The 25,275-nt window shown below is 49.6% G+C and overlaps 1 protein-coding gene across 1 annotated transcript in view; it reads right to left on the bottom strand.

The window, feature by feature from the left end:
• Positions 1-12,652: 12,652 nt before the first annotated feature.
• The window catches only part of TMEM91 (transmembrane protein 91), a 37,778-nt gene continuing 25,155 nt past the window's right edge, over positions 12,653-25,275 (bottom strand). Inside the window, exons 2-4 of the mRNA XM_077336589.1 lie at positions 21,452-21,926; positions 16,388-16,531; positions 12,653-13,355 (exon numbers count right to left, since the gene is read on the bottom strand). Of these exons, the coding sequence (XP_077192704.1) occupies positions 13,197-13,355; positions 16,388-16,531; positions 21,452-21,865 (717 nt within the window). The 5' untranslated portion in view covers positions 21,866-21,926 and the 3' untranslated portion in view covers positions 12,653-13,196. The remainder of the gene's footprint in view (positions 13,356-16,387; positions 16,532-21,451; positions 21,927-25,275) is intronic.

The raw sequence follows: 25,275 nt of genomic DNA on the forward strand, positions 1-25,275 counted from the left end.
AGAATTAAAATCTCCAGTTCAAATCTGAATTTGTTGAGGCTGAGAGGGAAAAAGATTTTGGGTGTCACAGCAGAGGGCTCTGTGGAAGGGTCCCCTGGGGGTGAAAAAGGCAAGCTCTGCGAGTCGGGGAGTCTTAGGAAAGGGACTGAGAATAAAACAGCCGCTGTTATAATGCCCCGTGTGGATCTGTGGTGCGGCCCCATTTGGAATACTGCGTCCAGTCCTGGTCACCACGTCAGAAAAGGACTCAGCAGAGTTGGGAGAAGGACAGAGGAGGGGGTTGGAGCATCTTCCCCTGGGAGGAAAGGCTGAAGAGTCCGGGGCTTCTCCATTGAGAAAAGGGACGGTTTAGGGGGGGACGTGATTGTGGCCGGGGTGGAGAGACTCTCTCAATGGGCTAGAACTCCAGGGCATCCCAGGAAGCCCATGGGCAGTAGGGTGAGGAGGGACAAAAGGAAACACTACTTGACACACAGAGGGATTCAGGTGCGGTATTTGCTGCCAGAGGATGTGGTGATGGCCACAGGAGCAAACAGCTTTAACAGAGGAGCTACATCCATGGATGGTGTCTGTCGATGGCTGCTAAGTCATGGTGACTGAGGGGAACCTCCACATTCAGAGGCACTAATCCTTTGAAACCCAGAGGCAGAAGGCAACCTCGGGAGGGTCACAGCCCTGTGGCTGGCCCTGCAGAGGACCTGGCTGGCCCCTGTGTGAGACGGGAGGCTGGACTAGGTGGCCCCTCTCCCTGGTCTGACCCAGCAGGGCTCATGTTCTGGGTGGTTGTGCAAATGAGATGCCGGGAGGAACAGATGTTGCTCTAAGCTCTTTGAAGGAGGTGTGATAACAAGCCAGGTGTTTTATTATTATTTTCCTCTCACTTTTAAGCTGTGCCATCTGTCTCCGTCCTCACCCGTTGTGCCCTGCGTGGCTACCCACGTAGTTCGCCCCCCTTCCCCCCCATTCCAGCAGTTCTCTCGGGTCTGCCGCCTCCCGGGGCGTTTTTGCCACCCTTTTAACCTTTGCCAGCCGCCTGGGTAGAAGCACCGAAGCTGCTTTGATTAATGAGCTTAATTGTGTTGATGAAGCGAAGGTGTTTTTCTTTTTTAATAATCCCACGCTGTCGGTGCTTCTAGAGGTCTTTGTCGCTTTCCTCATTTAAACCGGCCGTCCCACCCACTGGGAGAGGGGGAGGCGCTGCCCACGCGCCGCTTCCTCTCCCCCCCTCCCCTCCCCTCCCCTCCCCTCCCCCTGAACGTCCTTCTCCTCTCCTCTCCTCTCCCAAAAGGACGGGGCGGCCTGTCTCTCCTCTCGCTCTCCCCCTGCTTCCCCACCGGCTCTCTGCCTCCCATCTCTCGCAATGAATCTTCAATCTGGCGTTCAGTCTTGCAGACCTCTTCCCTGTTTCTTCTCTAAGTCCCTAATTAGGAGTATGGGGGGAGGGGAGGTACTGAAGGGGCACCAGGTTGGAGACATCGAGCAGAAACTCTTGTTGCTCCAGTTTCTTCTGCCTGATCCAACATGGCTTCTCTTTCGCTCTTACAGCTGCTGGCAATGACCACCAGTTGTGATAACCCTTGTGGGACGGGATGCTTTGAGAAATTTACAAAGAATAAGTTTAGCAGCAGTTAAATGCCATGGTGGTTGAGTGGAACTTCCATATACAGAGGGAGTATATCCTTGAATATTAAGTGCAGGGTATTAAAGAAATACTTGTGGGAACAGCAGTTTGGAGCCAGCTGTGTTCTTACACTGGGTAGGGCAGAAGTTAGGGGGAGAGAGATTTCCACTGTTTGGGGGAACCCTTTAGGGCTCTCACTGGAATGGGAAGAAGAGAGATTTGGAGGCAGCTTCTCTAGATCTTTCTCTGTCTAGACCAGTGTTTCTTGACCTTCCTAATGCCACGACACTTTAATACAGTTCCTCATGTTGTGGTGACCCCCAACCATAAAATAATGCCAGTGTTCATTCACAGAAATTAAACCAAAACTGACCAGGGGCGGGAAGATCCATTGTTCATGATGGTATATAAATTGTTTCCCCCCCCCCCAGGGTTTCTCAGTTCAGTTCTGCCTCTTGACCCACAGAGCTGCGCCACCACCTGAGCACCTGGCGGGAGACTGTGCTGCACTGGAAGCACTGCTGGAGCAGCTGGCAGCTGAGCACAGGTGCCTGCAGGAGGAGCAGCAATAGTGGCATCGCCCCCCCCAGCCAAGCTGCTCGCCCTGCCATGACCCCTGTGAAAGGGCCCCAACCCCCAAGTTGAGAACCACTGTTCTAGACACTGGAACAGTCTACCATGAGGTTCTAGATTCTTCCTGGGAAGCTTTTAGGGATCAATTAGATACCTACTTGGGGATATTATGGTTGCAATTCCTGTATTGGCAGTGGGTTGGCCTGGATGACCCTTCCAGCTCTGAGATTAAATAAATAACTGTAACTAATGATCTAGACCACTAGGGGTGGCCAACCGGTGGCTCTCCAGACATCAATGGACTACAATTCACAAGAACCCACTGAGAAACCCTGCCCTTAAACCCAGTCCACGTGTGTTGCCTCTTTCTCTCCACTCTCCCAAGGGCCTTGCTCCTGAAACCAGGCTGCTCTGCGTCCGCCCGCAAAACATCAGTGCTTTTCCCTGGCCAAAAAAGCCTCCTTCAAAGGCTTTCTGAATCCCTTTCATCGGAGAAAAGTGCGTCTGTTCCCAAAGCAGATCTGCAGGAGTCCAGGCCACTCTCTGGGAAAAGGAGCTCCAAGTAATCTTCAGCACGAAGCCCTTTCCGGATGAACTGAGGCCATGATGACGGTTAATGGTTTAGAAGGAGGCAGAGTAGACTGCAGACTGGGCATAAATATATGATAACACTCAGAGCACTCAATAATTCATGGCTCTTTGGTGGGGAGGGGGGAGAGCGGGAAGGTGTGTAATGGCTTGAGGGGGTTTGGGAACAAGCGAGGAGAGGGGAGGCACTGATCCAACAGCATAGAACACAAAAGACTGGCCCCAATCCTTCAGAGGTAAGAGGAAGGGGTTGCAACTTCAAATTAGGATTTTTTTAAAAGTTTGGAGCATGGGGAAAATAGGTTTGGCAGAGAGAATCGTTCCACAAAGGCTTCTCCGGGATTTCACAGAATCACAGAATCATAGAGTTGGAAGGGGCCATACAGGCCATCTAGTCCAACCCCCTGCTCAAAGCAAGATCAACCCAAAGCATCCTAAAGCATCCAAGAAAAATGTGTATCCAACCTTTGCTTGAAGACTGCCAGTGAGGGGGAGCTCACCACCTCCTTAGGCAGCCTATTCCACTGCTGAACTACTCTGTGAAATTTTTTCCCATGATATCTAGCCTATATTGTTGTAAACTTGTAGTTTAAATACATTATAGAATCATAGAATCATAGAATCAAAGAGTTGGAAGGGGCCATACAGGCCATCTAGTCCAACACCCTGCTCAACACAGGATCAGCCCTAAGTATCCTAAAGCATCCAAGAAAAGTGTGCATCCAACCTTTGCTTGAAGACTGCCAGTGCGGGGGAGCTCACCACCTCCTTAGGCAGCCTATTCCACTGCTGAACTACTCTGACTGTGAAAATTTTTTCCCTGATATCTAGCCTATATCGTTGTACTTGAAGTTTAAACCCATTACTGCGTGTCCTCTCCTCTGCAGCCAGCAGAAACAGCATCCTGCCCTCCTCCAAGTGACAACCTTTCAAATACTTAAAGAGGACTATCATGTACCCTCTCAACCTCCTTTTCTCCAGGCTGAACATTCCCAAGTCCCTCAACCTATCTTCATAGGGGTGGGTCCCTTGGCCCCAGATCATCCTCGTCGCTCTCCTCTGTACCCTTTCAATTTTATCTACATCCTTATTGAAGTGAGGCCTCCAGAAATGCACACAGTACTCCAGGTGTGGTCTGACCAGTGCTGTAAACAATGGGACTATGATATCTTGTGATTTTGATGTGATGCCCCTGTTGATACAGCCCAAAATGGCATTCGCCTTTTTTACTGCTGCATCACACTGCCTGCTCATATTTAGCTTACAATCCACAAGTACCCCAAGGTCTCGTTCACACACAGTGTTACCTAGAAGCATATCCCCCATCCAGTAGGCATGCTTTTCATTTTTCTGACCCAGATGCAGAACTTTACACTTATCTTTATTAAATTGCATCTTGTTCTGATTTGCCCATTTTTCCATTGTGTTCAGATCTCGTTGAACTCTGGCTCTATCTACTTGAGCAGTAGTCCCCAACCTTTTTATCACCAGGGACCACTCAACGGCTTTTACTGAGGCCCGGTGGGGGGGGGGGTAGTTTACTCCACTACTCTCAACCACTGCCCTAACGCTCTCTGATCGCTATGGTAATGTTTAAACATCCTTTCAAAATAGGATACAGACACGCCACAACAATGAACATAAGGAAAAATTTATTTTCATGGAAATTTTAACTCATGACAATGACAAATCAATGGGAACCCTGAGCTTGTTTCTCTGCAACGAGATAGTCCCATCTGGGAGTGATGGGAGACAATGACACCCAAAGTGTGTTGTAAAGGGCCGGGGGGCGGGCGGGGAGAAGGCATCCTTCGGGGCCCACCTTCAATTAGTCGACGGACCACATGTGGTCCGCAGCCCACAGGTTGGGGATCACTATACTGGAGTATTTGCCAGTCCTCCCAATTTGGTGTCATCTGCAAACATGATGAGTAGTCCCTCCACCCACTCATCTAGATCATTAATAAATATGTTAAAAAGTACCGGACCAACCACCAAGCCCTGAGGTACCCCGCTACTCACCTGCCCCCAGTCTGATTAAACACCATTGACAACAACTCTTTGAGTGCGGTTCTCTAACCAATTCCCTATCCACCTAACTATCTGAAAATCCAGATTGCAGTCCTTCAACTTATCCATCAGAACATCATGAGGAACCTTATCAAAAGCTTTACTAAAATCCAAGTAAACGACATCAACCGAATTTCCATGATCCAGCAAACCTGTTACTTGGTCAAAAAAGGAAACCAGATTGGTCTGACAGGACCTGTTGGAGACAAATCCATGCTGACTTCCTTGGATCACCAAATTGTCCTCCAGATGTTTGCAGATTGCTCCCTTTAATATCTGCTCCATTATCTTCCCCACAACACAGGTCAGACTCACTTGTCTGTAGTTTCCCAGGTCATCCTTCCTCCCTTTTTTGAAGATCGGAGTAACGTTTGCTCTCTTCTAGTCCTCCTGGACATCGCCAGTCCTTAAAGAGGTCCCGAAGATGATGGACAAGGGCTGTGCAAGTTCTCTGGAAAGTTCTTTGAGCACTCTCGGGTGCATTTCATCCGGACCAGGGGATTTGAACTCATCCAGTGCAGCTAAATGCTTCTCAACAACCTCTCTGTCCATGTCAACCTGCCACACAGACACTGTCCTTTGGCTACTGCCATCTCTAGATGTGCCTAAACACTTTGACCTGTGGGAAAAAACAGATGTAAAATAGGCACTAAGCCTTTCTGCTTTCTCTGCATCCTCCGTTAGAGTTTGTCCATCCGCACCCAACAGTGGGCCTATTGCCTCCTTTACTTTATGTTTGCTCCTCACATAACTGAAAAATCTTTTCTTGTTACCCTGGCCAATCTTAGCTCACTCTCAGCTTTGGCCTTTCTGATGATTGATCTACAGTGCCTAGTAACCTGTAGGTACTCTTCTTTAGAGCTCTGTCCTTCCCTCCATTTCCTGAACATTTCCCTTTTCTTTCTTAGTTCCTCTTGAAGTTCTCTGTTCACGAAATAGGCTTCTTAGAGCTCCTGCAGTGTTTTCGTCTTTCTGGGATGGTCATGGATTGAGCATGCAATTGTTTGAGTGGTGCTACTTAAACTCTTGTTTGAGTAGCACCCACCCTTCACATGCTCCCTTCCCTTCCAGCATTCTCTTCCATGGTATGACACTCATCATGTCTCTGAGTTTATTAAAGTTTGCCCTACGAAAATCCAACACCCGCGTCTGGCTACAAGTTTCCTTGATCCCCCATCTGGCTACAAGCTTCCTTAACCCCCCCATTTATACTGACCAACAGGCAAGAGTTGGTGGATGAGGTGAAGGAGGTGGGGACCCTAGGGGGAATTGACCATGTCCTCATAGAATTCATTTTGAGATGGGGAGGCAAGGAAGCTTGGAGGACAATTTGTTGATCCACAGAAGTCAGCATGGATTTGTTAGTTAGAGAACCGCACTCAAAGAGTTGTTGTCAATGGTGTTTCGTCAGACTGGAGGGAGGTGAGTAGCGGGGTACCTCAGGGCTCGGTGGTCGGTCCGGTACTTTTTAACATATTTATTAATGATCTAGATGAGGAAGTGGGAGGACTGGCAAATACTCCAGTAGATATAGCCAGAGTTCAATGAGATCTGAACACAATGGAAATATTGGATATTTAATAAAGGTAAGTGTAAAGTTCTGCATCTCGGTCAGAAAAATGAAAAGCATGCCTACTGGATGGGGGATACACTTCTAGGTAACACTGTTTGTGAACGAGACCTTGGGGTACTTGTGGATTGTAAACTAAACATGAGCAGGCAGTGTGATGCAGCGGTAAAAAAGGATGATCTGGGGCCAAGGGACCAAGCCCTATGCAGAAACTTGGGAATGTTCAGCCTGGAGAAAAGGAGGTTGAGAGGGGACATGATAGCCCTCTTTAAGTATTTTAAAGGTTGTCATTTGGAGGAGGGCAGGATGCTGTTCCCATTGGCTGCAGAGGAAAGGACACGCAGTAATGGGTTTAAACTACAAGTACAACGATATAGGCTACATATCAGGAAAAAATTTTCACAGTCAGCAGTGGAATAGGCTGCCTAAGGTGGTGGTGAGCTCCCCCTCACTGGCAGTCTTCAAGCAAAGGGTTGGATACACACTTTTCTTGGATGCTTTAGGATGCTTTGGGCTGATCCTGCGTTGATTAGGGGGTTGGACTAGATGGCCTGTATGGTCCCTTCCAACTCTATGATTCTATGATTCTATGATTCTATCTCAAAAGGAATTCTATGAGGACATGGTCACTTCCCCCTAGGGTCCCCATCCACCAACTCTTGCCTGTTGGTCAGTAATTAAGTCTAGTATGGCTGAACCTCTTGTGGGTTCATCTTCCATTTGATAAATGAAATTATCAGCCAGGCAGGTCAGAAAGTTGCATGACTGAGGACGCTTCGCAGAGTTTGTTTCCCAGCACACATCTGGGAAATTGAAATCACCCATGATGACAAGGTCCTGCTGCTTGGATATTTTCCCAAGCTGCTCACAAAGTGCAGCATCCACATCTTCTCGTTGGTCAGGCGGTCGGTAGCAGACACCAACCACCACACTGTTTGTTTTCCCCTCGCTTATTTTCACCCAGATGCTTTCCACTGCAGATATGCTCTCCTTCACTAGCATTGGTAGATTGGTAGATGAACCCACAAGAGGTTCAGCCATACTGGACTTAATACTGACCAACAGGCAAGAGTTGGTGGATGAGGTGAAGGAGGTGGGGACCCTAGGGGGAAGTGACCATGTCCTCATAGAATTCCTTTTGAGATGGGTAGCCAAGGAAGCTTGTAGCCAGACGCGGATGTTGGATTTTCGTAGGGCAAACTTTAATAAACTCAGAGACATGATGAGTGTCATACCATGGACGAGAATGCTGGAAGGGAAGGGAGCATGTGAAGGGTGGGCGCTACTCAAACAAGAGCTATTGCATGCTCAATCAATGACTATTCCAGAAATACGAAAACACTGCAGGAGCTCTAAGAAGCCTATTTGGATGAACAGAGAACTTCAAGAAGAACTAAGAAAGAAAAGGAAAATGTTCAGGAAATGGAGGGAAGGACAGAGCTCTAAAGAAGAGTACCTACAGGTTACTAGGCACTGTAGATCAATCATCAGAAAGGCCAAAGCTGAGAGTGAGCTAAGATTGGCCAGGGAAGCCCACTGTAATAAGAAAAGATTTTTCAGTTACGTGAGGAGCAAACGTAAAGTAAAGGAGGCAATAGGCCCGCTGTTGGGTGCGGATGGACAAACTCTAACGAAAGATGCAGAGAAAGCAGAAAGGCTTAGTGCCTATTTTACATCTGTTTTTTCCCACAGGTCAAAGTGTTTAGGCACGTCTAGAGATGGCTGTAGCCAAAGGACAGTGTCTGGGTGGCAGGTTAACATGGATAGAGAGGTTGTCGAGAGGCATTTAGCTGCACTGGATGAGTTCAAATCCCCTGGTCCAGATGAAATGCACCCGAGAGTACTCAAAGAACTTTCCAGAGAACTTGCACAGCCCTTGTCCATCATCTTCGGAACCTCTTTAAGGACTGGAGATGTCCCGGAGGACTGGAAAAGAGCAAACGTTATTCCGATCTTCAAAAAAGGGAGGAAGGATGACCCGGGAAACTACAGACCAGTGAGTCTGACCTCTGTTGTGGGGAAGATAATGGAGCAGATATTAAAGGGAGCGATCTGTAAACATCTGGAGGACAATTTGGTGATCCAAGGAAGTCAGCATGGATTTGTCTCCAACAGGTCCTGCCAGACCAACCTAGTTTCCTTTTTTGACCAAGTAGCAGGTTTGCTGGATCGGGGAAATTTGGTTGATGTCATTTACTTGGATTTTAGTAAAGCTTTTGACAAGGTTCCCCATGATGTTCTGATGGATAAATTGAAGGACTGCAATCTGGATTTTCAGATCGTTAGGTGGATAGGGAATTGGTTAGAGAACCGCACTCAAAGAGTTGTCGTCAATGGTGTTTCATCAGACTGGAGAGAGGTGAGTAGCGGGGTACCTCAGGGTTCGGTGCTCGGCCCAGTACTTTTTAACATATTTATTAATGATCTAGATGAGGGGGTGGAGGGACTACTCATCAAGTTTGCAGATGACACCAAATTGGGAGGACTGGCAAATACTCCGGAAGATAGAGACAGAGTTCAACGAGATCTGAACACAATGGAAAAATGGGCAAATGAGAACAAGATGCAATTTAATAAAGGTAAGTGTAAAGTTCTGCATCTGGGTCAGAAAAATGAAAAGCATGCCTACTGGATGGGGGATACGCTTCTAGGTAGCACTGTGTGTGAACGAGACCTTGGGGTACTTGTGGATTGTAAACTAAACATGAGCAGGCAGTGTGATGCAGCGGTAAAAAAGGCAAATGCCATTTTGGGCTGTATCAACAGAGGCATCACATCAAAATCACAAGATGTCATAGTCCCATTGTATACGGCACTGGTCAGACCACACCTGGAGTACTGTGTGCAGTTCTGGAGGCCTCACTTCAAGAAGGACATCGATAAAATTGAAAGGGTACAGAGGAGAGCGACGAAGGTGATCTGGGGCCAAGGGACCAAGCCCTATGAAGATAGGTTGAGGGACTTGGGAATGTTCAGCCTGGAGAAAAGGAGGTTGAGAGGGGACATGATAGCCCTCTTTAAGTATTTGAAAGGTTCTCACTTGGAGGAGGGCAGGATGCTGTTTCTGCTGGCTGCAGAGGAAAGGACACGCAGTAATGGGTTTAAACTTCAAGTACAACGATATAGGCTAGATATCAGGAAAAAGTTTTTCACAGTCAGAGTAGTTCAGCAGTGGAATAGGCTGCCTAAGGAGGTGGTGAGCTCCCCCTCACTGGCAGTCTTCAAGCAAAGGTTGGATACACACTTTTCTTGGATGCTTTAGGATGCTTAGGGCTAATCCTGCGTTGAGCAGGGGGTTGGACTAGATGGCCTGTATGGCCCCTTCCAACTCTATGATTCTATGATTCTATGATTCTATGATTTCCTGACAGGTAAGCCCTTTCCTCACATACAGTGCCACTCCTCCACCTCTTTGATCTATTCTGTTTTTTCTGAACAGTTCATATCCATCCACCATTACATTCCAGTCATGAGAATCATTCCACCAAGTTTCTGTGATGCCTACTAGATCATACCTTTCCATCAGCATGAGAAGTTCCAGCTCTTCCTTTTTATTGCCCATGCTTCGGGCATTAGTATAAAGACATCTGAATCCTTTTACTTTTGGTTCCCTATGAGCTGGCCTTACCAGTTGGGCTGCCCCCGATCGGTCTCCTTCCTTACACTCCCCATGTTGATTGTCTCCTTCCCCTTGTGGCTTCAGTTTAAACTGAACCGCCTCCCCGCCTATGCCCCCAAAAGAGCTCTACGCTCTAATGCCTCCAATCAGCTAAGGATCCCTGGCCCTAAAGAAGTCCGTCTGGTCTCGACCAGGGCCAGAGCATTCTCTGTTCTGGCCCCTACCTGGTGGAACGAGCTCCCAGAGGAGATCAGGGCCCTGACGGAGCTTAAACAGTTCCGCAGGGCCTGCAAAAAGGAGCTCCTCCACCAGGCATTTGGCCAAGACCAGACGTAATCTACAGCGACCAAGGGCCCCTGCTCCCCCCCCTCAGAATTCAATCAATAAGCCACCCACCTCAGAATCCCATCAACAAGCCCTGGACCTGTTTGTATTACGATTGTTTACTGTTATACTGTGTTGTGTTGGTTGCCATTGTTGGTTATCGATGTACATGTTCTACAGACTGTTTTATGTATGGTTCTCTGTTATAATGTAAACTGCCCTGAACCTCCGGGGAGGGCGGTATAGAAGTATGATAGAATAAATAAATAAATAAAGCTCTCCTGATGAATCTCCCCAGATTCCTGCCAAACACATTCTTCCCCAGCTTCGACAAGTGCAGTCCATCAGGTGCTAGTAGGCCTTCCTCAAGAAAGCCTATCCCATGGTCCCAGAAACCACATCTCTCCTGCCGGCACCAACTACGCAGCCACTGATTCACCTCCATTATCTTCCTCTCCCGACGCATTCCTCTTCCCTTGACAGGCAAGATTGAAGAGAATACCACTTGTGCCCCCATTTGCTTGAGCTTCCTCCCCAGATCTTGATAGTCTGTTTTAATAGGAGCGATGGTATTCAGGGACATGTCATTCATTCCCACGTGTCATTCGTTTCCTAGCCACAACGTGTGTTTCCCTCCAACCATCTGAGCAGAATGAGAAAGTATTCAGTGGCCCTGGAGCCTCAGCATGATATCAGCCTTAATAGAAAGATGATATCAGCCTTAATACAAAGTGCCGGCTAGTCAACACCGTTATCTTCCCCATAACCACCTATGGATGCGAAAGATGGACCCTGAAGAAGGAAAACAGTAGGAGAATAGATGCCTTCGAATTATGGTGTTGGAGACGAATGCTGCGAATACCACGGATAGCCAAAGGTACCAACAAGACAGTTTTAGAGAGGAGCAAACCAACTATGTCATTAGAAGGGAAGATATTACAGCTAAAGCTCCCTTACGTTGGACACATCATGCGATCAAACTTGTTAGAATAATCATTAATGCTCGGCATGGTCAGTGGCAAAAGGAAACGTGGTCGCCAAAGGATCTGCGGGCTCAACACAATCAAAGCTGACACAGGGATGACCATGAAAGAAGCGGTCATTGACAGAGATGCGTGGCAGAAACTTTCCTATAGAATCGCAGAGGGTCTGACACGACTGAACGGATGACATCATCATCATCCAGTTGTTGGCATCATGCGGTGTGCATTTCAGAGGACCCAGGCATACTTTCCCTTCTATGTTCTTTATTCTCTCTGTCCAGGCTTCAGAGATAGACTGCCTCTAGACATGGAGGTTTAGTCCAGTTGTCCTAGCTAACAGAGCAGGGATTTTACTGCATTTATAACTTGGACCAGCCTAAGTCACTGTAATTCCTGGTGCTGAAATTTCCTTTCAGGAGCTGTGCAAGAGCTTGTAGAATCATAAAATCATAGAATTGGAAGGTACCTCCAGGGTCATAGAATAATAGAATAATGGAGTGGGAAGGTATCTCCAGGGTAATCTAGTCCAACCCCCTGCACTATGCAGGACACTCACAACCCTATTGCTCATCCACTGTAATCTGCCACTCCCTTGAACCTTCACAGAATCAGCCTCTCTGTCAGATGGCTATCCAGCCTCTGCTTAAAGATTTCCAAAGATGGAGAACCCACTGCCTCCCAAGGAATCCTGTTCCACTGAGACACTGCTCTGTCAGGAACCTCTGGGGCACGAGAGAATAACTCTCCTCCATCCTCTATATAGCAGCCTTTTAAATACTTGAAGATGGTTATCATCCAGTCCAACTTCCTGCAGAATGCAGGACATTCACAACTACCTGCCCACCCACAATGACCCCAATTCCATGCCCAGATGATGCCCCCCCCTCAAAGAAAACCAGAATCCCCGACTAGTCTGGCCTCAAGGAAATTCACCTCCCAAAGTAGCGGTCAGCCTTTCCCTGGCCATGCAGAAAGGGACCACAAGAGCCAAGCTCAGACACAGTCCCTTCTGCCCACCCACCTCCACCTGCCTAAGTTCATGGAATGTGTGGTCTACCAAGTGAGTGTGAACCCACAAATGTGCCAGGTATGATGTGGTTTAGGGTGTCATACAAACCCCAAAGGAAATGTTTCAAGGGTTGTGAACGGTTGAGAAAGATCCACGCTCCAATTGCACAGCGTGGGCAAAGAGAAGATGCTCAGAGGTTTCAGGGATTTTCCTGACCCGTCGCCCCATGGTACCCTTCACAAACATCTCCCTTTTATTGAGAGTGGAGAGTTGACAGTACAAGGCAAGAGAGACCGAGGATGCATTGGTGTTTTATTGAGCATGACCTTTGCATCTTAAACCAAGGTATGGGGCTTGAACGAGACGTATTTCTGTATAAAAGGGATGGTGCTAGAAAGAAACAGCAAGTGGGGTTTAAAGGGGGAGCTGGCGGGGGGGCTGAGAGTTCCAAGCCCCAAAGGTCCTGGTTCTGTTCTGTGCCTGGCTTGGTTGTCACTCCCATCTCTCTCCAGGGTGGGGAGAGGAGGAGCAGCATCTCCCCAAACTGGAAGGCCCTGAAAGCAAGGCTGCCTGGGCCCACCCTGGGGCTGGAGGGAGGCAGTGCAGAGCCAGATTGGGTCCCTTTCCACCTCCACCATACCCAATGCTTAGCCAGGGACCAACCCCAAGTTCTAGTCCTGCCTTTCACAACCGAATCCGCAGCCGTTTTCCCCTTCAAAGCCAGACAAGCTTTAGGAAGCCTCTGACTTCTCCATCTTGTCTTCACGGTCTCCCCCTCCGCTCCGGCCACCGGAAGGGAGCAGGGTGCGCTTCTCTGTCCCATGGGGCTGGAGGGCCCCCTATGTCGGCGCTTTGTTGGAGAGGTAGGCGATGAGGGCGACCACGGCCCCAACGTAAGTACAGATGCCGAGGATGATGGACAGGACGGCCAAGGCGAAGGTCCGGCGGGAGGCCGTCCACGCTTGGGGGTAGTCTCCTTTTGCCGATGCCTTGTTGGTCTGTAAGAAGGAAGCCAATCAGTGTTGGGAGTGGGAAGAGGTTTGGGGGCTGAGGGCTGCCTGAAAAGCATGCAAGCTGGCCCCCAAAAGCCCCTAGCTTCAATTCTAACAAAGCCGGTAAGTGGTGGTGATGTGGTAAAAGCCCTCTACACGCACTCTGGGTTTCTCTTTTGTATCATTTCATACACGGAGGTTGTATCCTGGCTGAAGTGTCTGGGACTTTTCAGTTCAGAAAAGAGACAATTGGGGGGAAGGGGGGCATACATTCATAAAATCATGCCCGGGGTGGAGAGAGTCAACTAAGAGAACTTTTTCTTTCCTCAAAGGCTAGAACTGGAGTGCATCCAATGAAACCGATAGGCAGCAGGTTCAGGAGGGGCAAAAGGGAAACACTGTTTTACATAGGGAGTAATTAAAATGTGGAATTTGCTTCCAGAGGATGTAGTGATGCTTACAACTTTAGAAGGGTATTGGATAGATTCATGGTCTATCAGTGGCTACTGGCTGTGGTGACTGAGGGGAACCTCCATATTCGGAGGAAATCAACCTCTGAATTCCAGAACCAGGAGGCAATATAAGGGAAGGCCTCAGCCTCTCTTCCCCTGTTGTTGGCCCTCCAGAGGAACTGGTTGGCCCCTGTGGGAGATGGGAGGCTGGACTAGATAGACCCTTTCCCTGGTCTGACGGAACAGGGCTTTCCTTGTGTTCTTACGAAGGCCTTGGCCTCTCTGCCCTGTTGCTGGCCCTCAAGAGGAGCTGGCTGACCCCTATGTGAGACAGGAGGCTAGACTGGATGGACCCCTGGTCTGACCCAGCAGGGCTCTCCTGATGTCCTTAGGAAGGCCTCGGCCTCTCTGCCCTGTGGCTGGCCCTCCAGAGGAACTGGCTGGCCCCTGTGTGAGGCAGGAGGCTGGACTGGATGGACCCCTGGTCTGACCCAGCAGGGCTCTCCTGATGTCCTTAGGAAGGCCTCGGCCTCTCTGCCCTGTTGCTGGCCCTCCAGAGGAACTGGCTGGCCCCTGTGTGAGACAGGAGGCTGGACTAGATGGACCTTCACTGGTCTGACCCAGCAGGGCTCCTCTGATGTCCATATGAAGGCCTTGGCCTCCCTGCCCTGTGGCTGGCCCTCCAGGGAACTGGCTAGCCCCTGGGTGAGATGGGAGGCTGGACTGGATGGACCCTCCCTGGTCTGATCCAGCAGGGCTCTTCTTATATTCATATCAGGGAAGGCCTCGGCCTCTATCTCCTGTTCTGGGCCATCCAGAAGAACTGGTTGGCCACTGGGGACTAGACTGGGTGCACCACAGGATGAGCCCTGGTTTTTGTAATCAACTCTGGAGAAAGAGCAGGGCTTCTTAACAACTGCATACACACATACATCCACACAGTAGTGGGTTCAGAAAACTGATTTATGTGGCAAGTGGTGAACTTCAAGTGGTGAACTTGGATTCAAATCTTTTCTTGGAAATAGGGCTCACTAGGGAAGGGGTGGGTGAAGAAATAACTCCATCCTGGGCTGAATCTGCACAGAGCTTTTATTGCAATCCCAGATTGATTCAATCCCTGCCATCTACACTGAATGCGATTTCCATATTGATTTTGGGCAATTTAAATTTTCCCTCTGCAACAAGCATGATTGATCCAGAGTGACCCTACCTTTCCCCCATGTTATCTTGGATTACCCTTGATATTTGAAAAATCAGCATTAGTAATCGTGCAGCTGTCTGCTTTCCCTAAAATAACTTTCTGTCTTCAGCCTCCTGTAGAAAAGTCCTGATTGGCCAGGGTATCAGTTCAAAGGCTTCCTCATTCCAGGTTGCAAGGCTTCCCTTAAAGGGGAAGCCCTAACTTCTCTAGGCAGAAGCTCCAGAAGCCCTAAGTTCTCTCAGCAGAGATTTGCCTCTTGGATTTATTCCCCCCCTCTGCTGTCTCCAATCCCCCCCCCCATTCAAGAAAAGAAAGAGACTCTTGCTGTGCTTGGCTCCCCCCCCCCCTTCTGAGCTTCCCTAATCACCTGCGTGGGGTAGAGGAAGACCAAAATTCAAATCAATCTGAATTCAGTAGGATCCCAACGGAATAAACAAAGTAAGTGCAGAATCAGCCCTGGTCTCCTTGGTCTCTTGAGGCTCAGCAAATATGCCAATACCAGTCTGAGCTTTTGGAGAGAACGGGAAGGTTAAAAAGGACAATGCAATGGATGCCCACTTGAACTAAACCAGGCATCCCCAAACCTCTTGAGCTTGTAGGGGCGCACCTTTCAAATTCTGCCTCAGCAGGCAAAACCGGCCACAAAATGTCAGAAGCAAGGTTATATATGATCTGTCTGGAGCAGTAGAAAACAGCAAGTCCCTTAGCACTTTAAAGACTAGTAGGAGAGTTGGTTTTTATACCCTGATTTTCACTGCCCAAAGGAGTCTCATAGTGGCTTCCAATCACCTTCCCTTCCCCTATGAGGCAGGTGGGCTGAGAACTCTGACAGGACTACTCTGTGAGAACAACAACGAACAGGACTGTGACTAGCCCAAGGGCACCCAGCTGGCTGCATAGGGAGGAATCAAACCCGGTTTGCCAAATCACAAGCCACTGCTCTTAACCACCATGGTTTGCCAAAATTTGTGGCAGGGGATGAGCTTTTGTGAGCCACTGTTCAGCTTTTCAGACACTGGACCCTCGATCCTTTCTAATAGCAACGATCCAACGTGTTGGGCAGAAGGACCGTTCAACAGAGGCTGTGTTGGACAAAACCGCTGCCTCACTCTGGGTGTCAGGAAAGGGGCGGCGCATTAGAGACCTCCAGGCTGAACTAATTAAATGCTGAGATATATGATATTCTTCGAGACTGACCCAGTGCATTTCAGTGCAGTGTCTGCGGGATCCAGTTCCGCCAGTTTGCTTCTCTATTGTCATCCCATCCAACACAAGGTCTTGACTGCTGTGTTCCCTTTCCCATCTTCTGGCTTCATCACACACCCACCTTGGCCGGACCCCAAAGCCCCCCCCCCCATTTCCTGTTCTCTTTGGGCAGTGCTTACCTTTTGGGACAGGTAGAAAGCAGCAATGCCCAGTGGCCAGAAGCAGCACAGCATGGAGAAGACAGCCAGGCCCAAGTAGTCCTGGGGCAGCAGTGGGGAGAAGCTGCTCTCACTCTCAGTGTCACTGTCGCTCGAGGAGTCATTCTAGGGTCAGAAGCAAAGAGCGAGGAGTTAATTTTGGGGCTCCTGCCACATCCAGGGTTGAAATCTCTCACCTCCATCCCAGATTCATCTCTCCCACTTTGGACCTCTGCCCAGACTGGCACTCAGGACTGTGTGATCACACTGGGCCGATGATAGATATTGCACGGAGAAAAGTATTCCTGGTGTTCCAGGCTTGACAGGTTTCTAGTCCTCATTGATGTACAAGAGGGGAAAAATAAACATCAGAAGGCTCTGTCAGAATGCACAGGATCTGTAGTGTGCATGATTTAACTACATATGGTAAGGTGACCAGATATTAAAATCATTAAAGCGAGACAAAGGCCCGCACCCCCCCCCTCACTCACCTGTTGCTTTCCTCCAGCTCTGCCGCTGCAGATTAAGGTGGAATGGGCGGGTGGGGTAAGGAGAGGTGGGGCGGGCTGTCCCTGTGGCTGTCCTTCTCCTTCTCCTCCGCCTCAGCCTCTCTCCCCACATGCACACCAGTCTGCGGCGGCCTCTTTTTAAACTTTAAAAACTTTAAACTTTAAAAAGAGGCCAGCGCAGACCCCTCCTCCCCCCTGCCGGCGGAGCTGCTTCCCCTCGGCCCGGCCCGGCCAGTGCACCCGTCGCATCTGAGACACGGTGAGCACGCTGGCTGGGCCGAAGGAAAGATTGGGCAGGCAGGAGAACAGCTTCTTGCTGGCTGGGTTAGCAGGGAGCAAATGGTGTCCACTCTCCCCAATTTGTGTGAATTCTTCGCCTCCACAGGCGTTTGGGGGCCGTTTGGGGGCCCTCCTCTTGGTTAGGTCCAGAGCCTGACTTCCGCGGCGGAGAGCAATTGTCCTGTGTGCCGGTGATGGGGATCCCATGTGTCTGCCATCCCTCCCTAACCAAGCAGTGTGGAGAGGCACAAAGTGGCCCTTAGACACAAGGCTTATCTATAAGCTCCCTGAGCGTCAGGGGAGGGTGGTATATAAATACAGTAAACAAATTAAGTATTAAAAATGGGTAACTGGCTAATAATAACAAAGGTGATAAATGAAATGTTCAAGAGCTAAGAAGGGAAACCTCTTTGTTAAAGAGGAAGCTACATTTTTGCCCCCTTCTCTCTCTTCCTTTCTCTCAGAACAATATGGGAGTCGTGGCATTTAGAGGGTTGGATCCCATGGCATTTTCCTCGGCTCAGGAACCGTCCACTCTGATGCAAGAAACTCTTTGAAACTACACCAGGGGGAAACGCCTTGCGGAAAGGGGTGCATGGAAGGCATCCCTGAAAGTCTAGCCTCAGGGTCCCCAACCTTTGTGAGCTTGTGAGCACCCTGGGGGCTTCTGACATGGCATGGTGGGCTCGGCAACAACATGGCTGCCGCAGGAGGTAAAGCCAGCCACAGACGATTGCGGCAACTTTGACTACAGGCCCACGACATGTCGATTTTTGTGGTGCCCTGGCAACGGCTTCTCAAGCAACATTTTAGAAATGTCTGGGCAGCATATCAGCTCTCTAGTGGCCAATCAGAATCCTTGTAGGCAAAAAGGCATGTTTCCTAAAACACTTAGCCGGCCCTGAAGAAAGCACCTCTGGCCACCACATTGCAGACTTCGTTATGACAGAGGTTGGTGCCCCTCGTGACCTTCCTCGTCCATCTCTTGCTGTGAGGTCCCACCGCTTGAAGCCACCCAGAATCATTGAATTTTCCTCCCTGGGGGTGGGGTATGATTTAATGGGAGTGGGGGAGTGATGTTGGATCTTTCCCAGCTCATGTTTGTTTGTTTGTTTGCTTGCTTGTTTATATCCCGCTTTGCTTTTCGCTCTGATGGGACTGAACGTGGCTTACTTGATTCTCCACGCCACGTTTTCCTCACAGAAACCCTGAGAAGTAGGACAGTCCGGGAGCGTGTGACTGTCCCCAGGACTCCAGAGAGCTTCCAGGGTACAAGCTGGGATTCGAACCAGGAACTCCCAAATCCTAGTCCAACACTTTAACCACTACAGTGCTGGCTATGCCATCTGAGTCCACTGGGGACTATTTTGACCCATTCTGATTGCCTGAGCTAGCTGGATCTTCTCAGATCTCAGAAGCTAAGCAGGAGTCAACCCTTGCAAATATTTGAAAGGAAAAACCAGGGGAAGGACATGGGGGCAGGCAACAGCAAACCAACTCTGGCTGTCTCGTGGCTTGAAAACCTCATTATGGAGACACCCCAAGTCATAGAATTATGGAGTTGGAAGGCACCTCCAGGGTCATCTAGTCCAACCGTCTGAAGAATGCAGGAAATTCACAACTATCTGCCCACCCACAGGGACCCCAATTCCATGCCCAGATGATGCCCCCACCAAAAAAGAGAGAGAGAGAGTCCTTCGCCAGTCTGGCCTAGAGGAAATTTGCCTCCCAATCTCAAGGTGGCAACTGGCCAAGCACCGACACAGTCCCTTCTGCCCACCCACTCATAATCTGTGACTTGTCAGCAAAAAAAAAATTAAAATCAGTCAGCTGTGACTTGCCGGCAAAAAGTTTATTTTTTAAGGAGGAGATGTATATTCCCCCTCCCCAGCATAAGCAGAAAGCAGTTGGGGGTGGCGTTTTTCAGCAGAAAACTGGCATATGGAAATAGGCCCCCTTTGTATCCCTCCATTAAAAAAAAGTCAGTGTGGAACATAAGGTAGTTCTGTCCTTGGGCCTTCACCACAGACCTTCATGAGGCCAGAATAGCTCTTGTTACTGGAACACATACGGAAGTTTAGCAGAAACTGTTTTCCACCCCAACATTCAGGTCTAGATGATGGGAAGATGTACTCTCCGTTCAAAGGCAGCCCGTCTTTTCCTTATAGGCTGCTCTTGGGGATCTTTGAAAATAGCCTGTCTTATTGGCCGAATTTTGGAGCTTTAGGACGTTATTAATGTCCAGGATATCAGAGACGTCATTTTTAATTCACAAATGAATTATTCGCATACACCCTCTAAGTTGCCAGTAATTAAGGGCCTTCTTAAATAACATTAATTTCACTGAAAAATGATGTTGTTGGTCACTCAAATTTAAAAAGGTCTTGACTGCTGTGTTCCCTTTCCCATCTTCTGGGAAAAAACACCTGCAGAGAGCGAGGCCAGCCTCGGTTGTTAGTCATGAGGGTTCGATAGAACCTCCATGTTCGGAAGCATTCTACCTTTCCAAGCACCATGCAGTCACAGCTGACTTCTGGCTACATCTCTTGGGGTTTTCAAGCCAAGAGACAAACAAAGATGGCTTGCCATGGCCTGGATCTGCAGAACAACCGAAGAATGGGTGGGCTCCCTTCCAAATGCCAACCAGGGCTGATCCTGCTTAGCTTTCCAAATCTGATGAGGTAGGGCATGTCTTTGCCATTGCTTGCCTCTGCATACCAATCCTGGACTGATCACACATTTTAATAGAAGAGAAAATAACAGGGACATTCCAACCTCCCTTTCCCATACTGGAGTTGTTCTTGCAATCCTGTCGATCCAAGAGGAATCACAGTTTCTAGCTGGATCAATATGACCATTGTGAAGATTATTCAACATAAGATCTCATCTGTATGGATGGATGTCTGAGCTGGATTGCAGATCTTCCTATTTACCTGCAGCTTTCTTCATTCAAAATATTAAACCGTTGCATGAAACTGAACACTCATCAGGAAATAAATTTGGTGAAACCCAAAGCCCCGTGGGCAGCCTTGAGCCAGCTTGGTGTAGCGGTTAGGAGTGCGGACTTCTAATCTGGCGAGCCGGGTTCCATTCTGCATTCCCCCACATGCATCCAGCTGGGTGACCTTGGGCTCTCCACGGCACTGATAAAACTGTTCTGACCGAGCAGTGATATCAGGGCTCTCTCAGCCTTACCCACCCCACAGGGTGTCTGTTGTGGGGAGAGGAAAAGGAAGGCGACTGTAAGCCGCTTTGAGACTCCTTCGGGTAGAGAAAAGCAGCATATAAGTGCCAACACTTCTTCTTCTAACCTCACAGGGGTGTTGTGGGGGAAGGAGAATCCTGTATGCTGCCTTGAGCTCTCTGAAGAAAGTCCAATCTTGATCTTGGAAAAGGCGTCCTGAACCTCTTCCTTGTAGGACGGCGTTCCTCTACTTTGGGGTCACCCCTGAGACGGCCGTGTCTTGCATGGCTGTCTTGTGTGGGGCATACAGTGCATGGTATTAAAAGTAGTATATATGCTACACTGTAGAGACAGATCAAGATGGGTAGCCCTGTAGCCGTGGAAAAGAGCAAGAGTCCAGGAGTGCCTTAAAGAACAACATAATTTGTGGCAGGGGAGGCACTTTTGGGAGTCCCTGCTCACTTCCTCAAGATGGGCAACCGTGTCAGTCTGTCCATAGCAAGATAAAAGAGCAAGAGTCCAGGAGCACCTGAAAGACCAACCAAATTTGGGACAGTGCAGGTCGCTGCTCACTTCTTCAGATACTGCTAGAATGCAAGTCCATCTGTCCTTATATCTTGGAGGGCGGAACGATTTCAGAGGGCAAATAATATTTCTCCAAGGCTCTCCAGATGGATTCCCATGCTAGCAGTATCTGCAGAAGTGAGCTGTGACTCACAAAACCTCCTCCCTCCAGCTGCTTACTCTTGCTACAGGCAAACGAACAGTTAACCTTCTTGAAGAAGTGAGTAGAGACTCCCGAAAACTCCAATCCTGCCACAGATTTAAGATGCTCCTGGACTCTTTCTCTTTTTTTTTCCTGCTATGGACACAACTTTCCTTCTTGAATTGCAGTAACTCCTGAGAGCACCTCCGCTGTCGTGACTTTGGTTAGTCCTGAAGGTGCCCCTGAATGCTGGCTCTTGTCCAACCCTCCACGGGGTCTCTGTGCTCCCCCCCCCCCCCATCACATTGATGAGTTCCAAGTTTGTTGTCGAGTGAATCTTTCCCTGCCTCCACTGGGGCCCATCTTACCTCGAGCTCCAGCCCCTCCATGTCGCCCACTTCGTAGCTTATCATGTGAATGTCTCTATCGAGGGCCACCTTTCGGGGCAGTTCCCCAGCCTCCTTGTTGTCCCCAAAGGCCGTTTCAATGTAGTCTTTCTTCTTCCAGTCCTGAGGAGGGTTCGTCTTCCACCGCTCAGGGTACAGCACCGGCTTGCATGGACGTAACGGTTCCACCGTCCTTTGCAGGCTGCCGGGATCTAAGGGCTGGTTGGTGAGGGCCGATCCGGGCGGATGGAGCCAAGGGAAGTCGGGCCACGCCTGGCAGGAAAACAACCCACCATGTTCCTGGGGACCAGCTTGGCTGAGCATCTCGCTCTGGAGTGTCACCTTCCCAGGACTGTTAGCAAGGAGCGGGTGGTGTAGTTCGTGGGTGTTCTCCATTATGCCCCCAGAAGGAAGGTGCTTTCGAATCAATCTTGCTAGTCTTTTCACCACAGTTGCCCTGGGGAAGAATTCAAAGAGTACTAAGTGCTTTCAGGCTTCCTGCAGGCTTCCCAATCTGGCTCCTGGGAGCACCACAGCACCCAATGGCATCTTTCCTGACACCCACAAGTATTTTTAGATAGTATGCAAGGATGGGCGGAGCTTTTGGGAAGAAAGGTTTTGTTGTCAGCCCGGGAGATTGGATTGGTTGTGTAGATTTTTTAAAACATCACTTTGGCAGTAGCTGCCACCACAGCACAAGGTGAGCTATTTTGGGAGGGTCCTGCCTTTTTTGGCAGCCATTTTGGGGCTACGCCCTCCACCTAGAATCATAGACTCATAGAGTTGGAAAGGGCTTCCTGGGTCATCTAGTCCAACCCCCTGCACTATGCAGGACACTCACAACCCTCTCGCTCATCCACTGTCACCTGCCACTCCTTTGAACCTTCACAGAATCAGCCTCTCCGTCAGATGGCTATCCAGCCTCTGTTTAAAAATCTCCAAAGATGGAGAACCCACCACCTCCTGAGGAAGCCCGTGCCACTGAGGAACCATTCTGTCAGGAACTTCTTCCGGATGTTTAGACGGAATTTCTTTTGCATCAATTTCATCCCATTGGTCCTGGTCTGTCCCTTCGGGGCAAGAGAGAACTCTGCTCCATCCTCAATATGGCAGCCTTTTAAATACTTGAAGATGGTTATCAGATCCCCTCTCAGTCGTCTCCTCTCCAGGCTAAACTGCAGACCAAGCTCCCCCAACTTTTCCTCATACGTCTCCAAACCCCTCACCATCTTTCTTGCTCTCCTCTGGACACCTCATATCAGAACGTTGAAGGTACTCACACATTCAAAAAGATCGGGGACCTCGGCCTATGGCTTGTCTCTCAGATGGATCCCCCCTTCTCACAGATCATCCCAGGACTGGGAGCAAATTCACCGCGGGGGCGGAAAGAGGCACCCATTTGAATCTTCACCTTTTCAAAGAAACTCGGCAAGTGTATGTAGACAACCCACCCTTTCAGCTTCTTACTGGAATGGCAATCCTGGCCTGCCTAAACTGGGCTGCTGGCGTAAACATGGCAAGAAGGCAATCTATAGAAAGCATTTTGAAAATGATGCTCAGCCGAATAGGGACCGTCTAGGGATGCCAACCTCCAGGTGGGCCCTGGGAATCTCCTGGAGTTACAGCTCTCCTCCACACTAAAGTGATCCGTTCCCCGGAGGAAATGTCCACCAGGGCATTATCTCCCACTGAGGTCCCCCCCCTGCCCCAAATCCCACCTACTCCCAGCTCCACCCCCAAAGTCTCCAGGTATTTCCCAACCCAGAGCTGGCAACTGTAGGGTACTGCAAAACAAAAAAGGTAAACTTAAACTGGTTAGGAGCTTGAAGCATCTTTCCTGGGAGGAAGCGCTAAAGCATCTGGATATGGCAGCTGACTTCGGTTTGGGAAACTCCTGGTCATTTGTGGGTGGGGGGTGGGGAGGACTGGGGGCACAATAAAGCACTGAAACTAACCGTAATGCTGAAGGGCATTTCACATGCAGTGCGTTTTCTGTGGGAGCTGAGAGTTCAGCGATCAGGACCCTTGGAGTTCATTCCAATGCTTTGTTGTGCCCCCAGCCTGATGGTACAAAGAGGCAAAAACTGAACCGAAGAAACAGATGGTGAGTGGGTGGGCAGAAGGGATTGTATTGGCACTTGGTCCTTGTGCCTATTTCTTGCATGTTGATCGCCACTTTGGCGTCAGAAGGTGAATTTCCTCCAGGCCAAACTGGCCAAGGATTCGGGGGAGGATTGGGGGGGCATCCTCCGGGCATGGGGTTGGGTCACTGAGGGCAGGCAGATAGTTGTGAATTTCCTGCATTTTGCAGGGGGTTGGACTAGATAACCCTGGAGTTGCCTTCAAATGCCCCGATTCTATGAAACCCAAAATCAACCCTAACTTGTATACAAAACCGCCACAATAGATCTTCCCACCAGTGTGCACTATTGGTCAGTTTCACTTTAAAGTGACTGTATCTGGCCGATGAGATCTGGCCATGCATTGGCCAGTTACCGTGTGGGTTTACATTCCTGCTTCGGACCTTGAGCCTGGACCTTGGCAGGCTGTGCCTGATGGCAGGATCCACTTGCAGACTGACGGAGAGGCTGATTCTGTGAAGCTTCAAGGGGGTGGCAGGTGACAGTGGATGAGTGATGGGGGTGAGAGTGTCCTGCATGGTGCAGAGGGTTGGACTAGATCAGTGGTCCCCAACCTTTTTATCACCAGGGACCGGTCAACGCTTGACAATTATACTGAGGCCTGGGGGGGGGGGGGTAGTCTTTTGCCGAGGGACGTCGGCGCCACCACCTGAGCCCCTGCTCCACTTGCTTATCCCGCCAGCGCCCCATCTTCCCACCACCCACTGGGGGGCTCTGCCAGCAGCAGCTGCACAGTGCCATGCTGAGGGGGAGCCCCAGCCATGATGGGCACGGGAGAGCACCAAAGGTGAGCTGGCGGCAGAGTGGCAGGGCAGCCCCCAAGGCAGCAGCCAGGGAGGAGGACGAGGAGGAGCTACAGCCCGGTACCGACTGATCCACGGACTGGTACCGGTCCCCGGACCGGGGGTTGGGGACCACTGGACTAGATGACCCAGGAGGTCCCTTCCAACTCTATGATTTTATTATTCTATAAACAATATTTCTAAAACTCAGTGGACAACACCATCCTTTACCCCAATAATGTTTTGACAGGACAAGGGGACTGTAAAGTCCTTTCTTCAATCAACTTCTGGTGTGTGTGTTAAAGTGCTGTCTTGTTTCTTCTGCCTTTAGGCAACCCTCTGAAATAATGACCCCTTCTAACTCTATGATTTATGATTCTAATGGCAATCTCCTAGGATTACAACTGATCCCAGGTGACAGATGTCAATTCACCTGGAGAAAATGGCTGCTCTGGAAGATGGACTCTAGGGCATTAAACCCCACTGAAGTCCCTCCCCAAACCCGACCCTCCACAGACCCCCCCCACTCCGAATGTCCAGGAATTTCTAAACTTGGAGCTGGCAACCCTAGCATAATGTCATGAAGTCTACCCTCCAAAGCAGCCATTTTCTCCATTGTTTGGAGATTAGTTGTAATCCTGGGCCAATCTCCAGGCTCTACCTGGGGGTTGGCTGCCCTAGAGATTGCACAGCTGAAGTAGAGAGTTCCGATCATCGCCAAACCCTTTGTAGGAAGCTGCGGCAGTCCAGAAATTGCCACCACGTCCGGTTCTGTTCCCCCTAAAGGCGCCTGCAATTCTACCAAGTGCCCTGCAAGAGGGGAAGCGCTCCTCCTCCTGTCTCCTCCCCCACGACATGCCCCCCTGCCCAAAGAAATCTCATT

This window comes from Paroedura picta, chromosome 5 (genome assembly GCF_049243985.1).
Source record: "Paroedura picta isolate Pp20150507F chromosome 5, Ppicta_v3.0, whole genome shotgun sequence".
Taxonomy (NCBI): Eukaryota; Metazoa; Chordata; class Lepidosauria; order Squamata; family Gekkonidae; genus Paroedura; species Paroedura picta.